At 41.1% G+C, this 8,025-nt stretch overlaps 1 protein-coding gene and 1 long non-coding RNA gene across 2 annotated transcripts in view; one reads left to right on the plus strand and one right to left on the minus strand.

The window, feature by feature from the left end:
• Window positions 1–8,025, minus strand: part of Ror1 (receptor tyrosine kinase like orphan receptor 1) — a 168,119-nt gene that overhangs the window by 31,586 nt on the left and 128,508 nt on the right. Inside the window, exon 4 of the mRNA XM_048815236.1 lies at window positions 2,667–2,794. Coding sequence (XP_048671193.1) covers window positions 2,667–2,794 — 128 coding nt within the window. The remainder of the gene's footprint in view (window positions 1–2,666; window positions 2,795–8,025) is intronic.
• LOC125620360 lies at window positions 4,921–6,661 on the plus strand. The gene is made up of 2 exons (XR_007351966.1): window positions 4,921–5,508; window positions 6,060–6,661. It is a non-coding gene; the product is annotated as an uncharacterized LOC125620360 (long non-coding RNA).

An 8,025-nucleotide genomic window follows, 5' to 3' on the forward strand; every position in this document is an offset into this window, starting at 1 on the left:
ACTCCAGAGGCCAGGGTTTATCTCCTCCGGTTATCTAGTCAACAGATATCAAATACAAACACACACAGGGAGGAATCTGCTGGGCTGAACCCCACAGGGCCGGGAGGAGGAGATTCATTTCAGATGTCAAAGCAGCTTACTTTCACTGGCTTGAAGAAATCATTTTGACTACAAAGTTAAAAAAATATTAAATTACATATGTACTGTTTCCTAATAAAAATAATTAATTAGGTTAAAGTACAATACGTTTTTCATTTTTTTACTACAAAGCAGTAGAACTTCATGTTTCATCCGGGATTTTTTTTTATTAGTTTTTCGATGCTTCTAAGACATTTGACAGCTCCAGGGCAGAACTTGCCTCAGGCAGTGGCTGAGCCTGAGCACAGCATGGAGTTCTGTGTCTTGCCAGATGGCAAGAGTTGCTGGACGAGTTTGGGTAACTTGCTTCATTTCTTTGCGGCTTGAATACTTTCTATTCCATTTTCTGAAAATGAGGCAACTCACTTGGAAGTTCTCGAAGAGCACAATCCAATTGTTCCAGTATGTATCATAGACTATTAGTGCTCCTCCAGCTTCACCTCATCCCAACGGGGCGTCTAGATAAAAAGAGCAGCAGTCTGGAAGGGCAGTCCTGGGGGCTGTTGATGCCCTGTTTCTCAATGTGTGTTTCTTGGGACTTTAATCCTGTAGCTTATTAACAGTGTTTGAGAAACTATGCTTACACAGCCAAACAGGTTTGGAAAATGCTAGGGGGTTAAACAAAGTTATATGGAGGGGGGGAAATTAATAATACGTTCCAGGAAGCTGATGTCCACTGAACAATTATTATAAATAGGTCACCGAATATTTACATGAGAATCTCCCTTTATTTGTGTGAATTCTTGGTAAAAGTTGTGTTAAAATGTTCTTTTTTCTTTTTTTTTTTAGGTTGAAATGTGCCTTCAATAGCTCCTTCCTATCAATCCTACATCTGCTCTTTGAAATTTCAGAGTTTTCTTCCTCCTGAAAACTTGAGGGCTTCCAAAAAATGGCAAGTCCATCTTTCCATAGTTGCTTCTCCTAGTTAAATAGCTCCCCCCAGCCTCCTCCCTGTTTTTTGAAATTCTTCAAGATCATACTTTCTGAACCTTTTGTTGTTCTATATTCCCACCTTGGAATGTTTTGTTTCTGGTACCGACAACCAAACCCACAGCCTGGCACATTCTAGGTAGGTGCTGTGCCACTGAGCAACATCCTTAGCACTTTTAATTTTGAGACAAGGTCTTTCCGAGTTCACAAAGCTGGCCTCGAACTTGGGATCCTCCTGCCTCAGCCTCCCCAGTTGCTGGGGATTATAGGTGTGCACCACCATGCCTGGTTTGAGTTTATTCTTGCCTCTTTCTCACTCGCTTGCACACTTTTTCAATGTATTTTGCAAATTAATGTGTTTCACTGTGGCATTTCCATACATGCATACATACATGGTGCATTGGTTGTGTCTACCTTCCTTCTATTCTCTCTATCCTTCCCTGTTCTTGCCTTCCTTAAATCTTCAAGTTGCTGGACAAACTGTAATAGTCAGATTTGAATTTCAGAAAAACATGGAGGATGTAATTATGTTAAACATTATCTGAAATTCAGACATAACTGGAGAAACGTTTTTGTATTTGCTAAATCTGTCAGCCTTACTAGAATTTCATGAAGGCAATTTCAACGGACTGCAAAGGGCATGTGGCACAGAAGCATAATGACCACACTCATGAAAAGGACATGAGGCCATGGGAGCCACCAGAACTAGGGTGGAAATGGTCTAAGATGCACTACACCAGCCACACTCATGTGAAAGGGCCACACTCTTAGCTTTCCATCAAAAGAAAATGAAGACAATTAAATTTCAGTGAAGAAAAATGATGAGTAAAATATTGAAAGGTACAGCAGGAAGGCACCTAAGGTTAATCACTCATTTCATATAGGAAGAAAGGATTTTCTATTTTTCTGATTTTCCATATTGTTAATTGGTGCATTATAGGTGCACATAATGGTGGGATTTGTTGCTACTTATCAGTACATGCACACACTATAACAATATAATGTGGCCAGTGTCATTCCCAGCGGTTTCCCTTTCCCTCTACTCCTCCCTCCCCTAGTCCCTTTATTCACTCTACTGATCTCCCTTCAATTCTCATGAGATTCCCCCACCTTTCTTTTCCTTCTTCTAGGAGAAATGATTTTTGTGGACAAGAAGCAATTTCCCCCAAGTCGCTGTAAAGACAGCTCTGGGATTCATGTCCAGAGTTCTAGACTCTAATTTCATTCTCTTTCAGTGTATATCATGTTGCTTCCCAACAGTAAGCTCTGTGAGGGCAGAAACACCCAGCCTGTTTACACCATCACATCCCCAGGTCCGAAGCCAGCTCCTGGCATACTGAAAGCACTCAGTAATATTTATTGAGTGTATGAGTGAATGTGAGATTTCTTAAATCTTCCTTTTCCTCTAAGAGTGATCTTTAATAAATTATTTTAATGTAAATTCCAGAGCACAGAGATCATGTCTTATGATTCTTTATGGCCTTGCTCCCAGCCCTCATGCCTAGCCTACTCCTTTGTCAAGAGAGAAGCTCAATGAAATTGTTGGTGAGAAAAATAGTTATTCAGAGGATAAATATAACTTTATTGTTGTTACCTACCTGTGATCTGATTTTCTATTTCCCCTTGCATATGCAAAGACTCCATATAGACAGTGCGGTTGCCAATAAATCGTGCACATGCAATCCCTCTGTATGGCTGACAGAATCCATCTTCTTCATACTCATCTCTAAAAACAAAGCATGGTGGTTATCTAATGTACTGTGCATTACCCTTAAATGCCACTAGGGGGCACATTTGGGCATAGTATCCTAAAGACAGCTAAAGAAACAAGCTTTTGCTCAGTTCTCAAAACATCACTTAAAACATCTGTTGGTCACGTTGGTCAAGTTTCCTACACCCCCAGAAAATCATCCTGAAGTACAAAATCGTCCTTAAATATGGGAGAAAATGCTTTTATTTTCGCAGCTGGTGGTGGGCTGGAAGATGATGTAGTTATAAGAGTAAAGAGGAAATGAGTTGGAAATCTGGGCACATGTTCTACAGTTTTTTGTTTTTTAAGCACAGATTATTTCTGCTTCATTTGCTACAATGGTGTGGGTGTATTAGCCACAAGATCCAGTCCAACTGACATGTCAATTAGGGGGATCCACAGGGTAAGGAGCTGGTTGCAGCTAGAAGGAACCAGAGTGTAGCCTGGATAGGTGGCTTCTTACTGTTTGAGACCTGTCATCTCTGCTATGTAGAAAGACAGCCACGCAAAGCCACACACCTGAACATTTGAGTTGAGTCACTAAATCTCCAGGAATCTGGAGAAAATGTCATTGGAAGTTTTGCCTTAATGTTACCCTAAAATTAAAAAAAAAAATCTTACTAAAATTTTGCTACCTCAAAATAATAAGTAAAAGAAGAAAGTGGATTTCATCTTGAAGACAAAGGGATACCAGTTAATTATTAGAAGTGTGGCAAGTGATGAGACTGGAGATCAGGATCTTCAATGTTAGTTTTAATATAAAAGGTCAAAGGCTATACCTTCCCTAAAATGGACCCAAGACAAAATACAGGACATCCACCTGTTTCTCAAAGGAAGATCATAGATATGTCAAAAGCTGCCTGCCACATTTGTAGGTTGACCTCTACCCTGGATGCTTCTTTTCTGCTCACCTGGCTGCTGTCAATACGTCTCCACGAAATATCATTTCTCTCTTGGGTTTCTTCTAAGTTAAAAGGAAACAATATTTCCTTTCTGGGTTTAATGTGTGGGCATCATTAAATATGTCCTCCATGCCCTCTGAGCCATGTTTTTCTTATCTATAAGATGGGAATGACAATTGATCTCTCTAGCCTCCAAGTATAAGTCATAACAATCCATCAAATAGGGCAAAGGCCTTTTAAATGGCAGAGATGACATTGATTATTATTAAAGCATTTACAAGACTCAAAGAGGAATTTTATTTATAAGACATTTACTAAGCTCCTATCCTGCAACACAGACTGTGGTCAGGGCTTTGGTGCAGGACTTCCCCACTTGTGTGTGTGTGGGGGGTGAGGGTCAGTACAGGAGTCTAGGAAGCCCACAATACAGCAGCAAACCAGAAAAAAAAAATCTGATAGACAGTTATATTCATTAGTTTTCTATTTCCCACTCTACACCAGTCAGTTTGAAGGTGGGGGTAGGGTAAGTATCTTTAGTTGAGTCTCAAAAATAGCCTGTATTGCAAAGCTCTTAAAATCTTAAACTTTAAGTACACATACAAACGAATATATTGTATACCTGACATAAAGACATTGAAATTTTAATGTTGTGCAATCCTGCAAGCACTCCATATGTTTACTTTCATAAATCCTAGAGTAATGTTGAAGCCTTTTTGGCTTAAATTTTACTTGGGTTGTAAAATTAACCCAACTTTTATTGGGTAACTAATACCATAAACCTATGGGGAGAAGGAAGGTTCTCGATGACCTAGCCTTGGATGCTGTAAACCTAAGTAGAGACCAGAATCCACCCCCACACCACCCCTGCTATTAGAGACTATGCTTTTCTATCCCTCGGCATTAGCAGAGCCCTGGATGTTGAAGGTGTCACTATGAGAACCCTTCGTCCTCCCTTACATTAAACTCTGAAGGCCTCAATTTATATCTCTTGGGAGGACAAAACCCTGGAATTACCCCCAGATATAAATCCCCAACCTACTGGGAGTTCCCATATTTTATGTGTGAAGCTTAGGCTAAACTTCTTACCACCTTTCCAGTTCAAGCCTCTTAAAAAGACTCTTTGAATATATATATATTCCGCCCCCCCCCCAAAAAAAATGGAATGTAATTCCTTAGCTACCCATTTCTTATCAAGGGGTTACAGCTGCAGGTGTATTGAATTTTTTTTTATTATGCTTAGAATTCCTGCTATTCTGACCAATTTCCTGGGGACAGATATTTTCAAAACCCAAAAAGCAAACTAGTATGTAACGTCATTTGCTGGTGAGCAGTTCTCAGCCCTGGCTGCTTGTAAGAATCTCTTGAGGCAGCTTTCAAAAATACCAGTGCTCAGGCCTCGCCTTGGACCTATTAAATCATACTCTCTGGGGGCAAGGCTTAGGAATTCATGCTTAAAAAAAACCAAAAAACAAAAACCCACCTCCCAGGTGGTTTGAACGTGGTGAAGAACCACAGCACTAAAAAAGCAAACTCCTATTAAGCATCTGCTCCTCTGTGCTGCGTGCGGTGTGAGGTGAGTTCTTCACAGCAGCCCCGATAAAGTATCTCATCTTTATTTCACAGGAGGAAACACTGTGGTTCAGAGAAATTAAGTAGCTTGAAATTCACAAAGCCTGGAAGTGGTGGAGCTAGGATTTAAAGGGAAAAATTCAAAGCTCAGGCCATGTTGCTGGATCTGTAACTGTGTTCAGTTTTCCAAGACTGTTCTCCATCAGAAACAACTTGATTGTAAGTAAGAGACTTTCTGATGAGCCTTTATCCTGTACCAAACACTGCTGAGTTCCATATATTTATAAAATAGTTTGTAAGTCATCTTATATTGACTGGAGTCTTCTAAAGAAGGTGCAGTGTAATATTCCTATTTTACAGATGAGAAAACTAAGGGCCAGAAAGCATGAAGAACTTGTCCAAAGTTGCACAGCAAGCAGAAGAGCTAGATTTGTCCTAATGGAGTGCTTGTAACCATACTATCTATCTATCTATATCTATATATCTATATATCTATCTATATCTATATCTATATCTATATCTATATCTATCTATCTATCTATCTATCTATATATATATATATTTCCCCAAATGGTTTGGTTATGGAAGTTCCTGAATTTCTTACAGGGGCTTTCTGCTGTGGAGATGCTTTAGTGTATACTGAGTGGCAAAAAGATTTTCTTTTAAACACAGTCACAATCACCTTTCATTCCTTCCAATTTTCCCTGCTGGCTTTGGCTGGGGGAGAACAAATCCTCCCCAGCATTAATCAGCTTTATGCTTTTTTCCAGCTCACACTTCTTTCATCACTGATGTCTTCCTGCCTCACTCCATGCTCTGCAAATTAGAAACATGAAGCTGAAAAGCAGCTGAAGGGCAAGGGCATTTGCAGTTATCGTGTCCAAGGCCACGTTCTGCGGAGGAGGAAAGTGCATGGTGAAAAGGCAGATGGAACCTGGCTGCTCTTTGCCGCGGTCAGCATGAGCATGCGCCAGATACCTCCCTGGATGTAGAGATGCAGAGGGTGTTTTGCGGGAACTCAGGTTTCTCATAGAGGTAATTTAGTTACCATGTTGCCAGCCTCTGCAGACTTCCCAGTTTGCTGTCATGGAATTGGGAAAGACAGAAAACATTTTACCCTCCACTTCCAGGGCCTCATTCCCTAGGGCAAAGAGTTTATAAAAGATGATGAGAGTGCAGGTGGCACCTTGGGGCAGCAGTGAGAGTATCCATCCATTAATCTCTGAAGAGCCAGGAAAAGCAACACTGTTCTATGGAGACTTCATCTCATGCCTGTTTCCAGCCTCGTTCCCTGTCAGGTGCAGTGACCCTGGTAATACTAGCCACACTAAGGATCTTGCACGTCTCAAAATAAAAAATGCACTTTGATGCTCCTGGGGCTCAGCTTGTACTCTTTCTGAGGCCTGAATGTCTTCTACCCTCCTTTCATCTGTGAATGTCCTTCTCATTTTTAGGATCCAGGTGCTCCCAACTCCCTCCAACTCTCAGCACCTTGGTCAAATCATTCTATGGAGTACTAACTTTATATTACACCCTTCTGTTTATTGCTCACTCACAAATCAACCTAACTGAGGTTGTGGTGACTGTCCTAGGCTAGCCCACTGTACGGACCATTCTCCATACCAGAAACATCCTCCTTACTGGGAATCATTTTCTTTCTCAGAAGAATAATGAAGGGAATGGGCAGATCTAATAGATTTAATTAGCAGAATGGATGATTGCTAGTGAATTTGGCCCTAAAATTCCCCGTTTTGGGGAAATACGACAGTTAAAATGAATATTTATATGTGGGAAGAGAATGGATGTAGAGGTGTTTTGCTAACCATAAAACCTAACTGAAACCAAAGGATTGAAAACAGGTATCAATTAGCTTCGACACAAAAACATTCACAGCAGCACAATTCACAGTAGCTGAAAGGTGAAAGCAACTAAAATTTTCATCAACAGATGAATGGATTAACAAAATATGGTTGATACACAGGGTAGACTACTATTCAGCCATAAAAAAGTAAAAAAGTACTGAAACATGCTACAGTATGGAAGAACCTCCAAAACATTATGCTGCTGGGTGTGGCAGTGCATGCCTGTCATTGCAGTGACTTGGGAGACTGAGGCAGGAGGATTGCAGTTCAAAGCTAGACTGGACAACTTAGTGAGACCGTGTCTTAAAATAAAAATAAAAAGGTTTGTATGTAGTGCAGTGGTACAGTGTCCCTGGTTCAATCCCTAGTACTGAAAAAAAAATATGCTAAATTACATAAGCTGAACACACACACACACAAAAAAAACCCACATATTGCATGATTCCCTTTATATGGACTATTCAGAATAGGTAATTCACAGAGACAGAAAGGTTGGTGGTTGTCAGGGGTATGAAAGCAGGAATGGGAAGTAACTGCCTAATGAGAGAGGCAGTGTATGTGCCACACTGTGAATGTGCTAATTATACTGAATTGGTCACTTTAAAATGGTTAATTTTATGTTTGTAAATTTTACCTTAATTTAAAAATATCTCCAGAGGGGAGGAGCCGGGCCGCCGCCAGCGCCCGGAGCAGGCCCAGCGGCTCGCCAGCGTGGTGACCGCGTGACCCCAATTGGAGAGGGGGCGGAGCGGAGCCGCCACCCGCACCGCAAGGTGGGCAGACCCGCGACCCAGTGGTACATGGGCGTGGTAGGAGGGGCAGGGCAGAGCCGCCGTTCGCGCTTGCAAGGTAAACAGACCTGTGACAGCCTGGC

The sequence above is a fragment of the Marmota marmota genome, unplaced genomic scaffold (genome assembly GCF_001458135.2).
Source record: "Marmota marmota marmota unplaced genomic scaffold, marMar, whole genome shotgun sequence".
Lineage (NCBI taxonomy): Eukaryota > Metazoa > Chordata > Mammalia > Rodentia > Sciuridae > Marmota > Marmota marmota.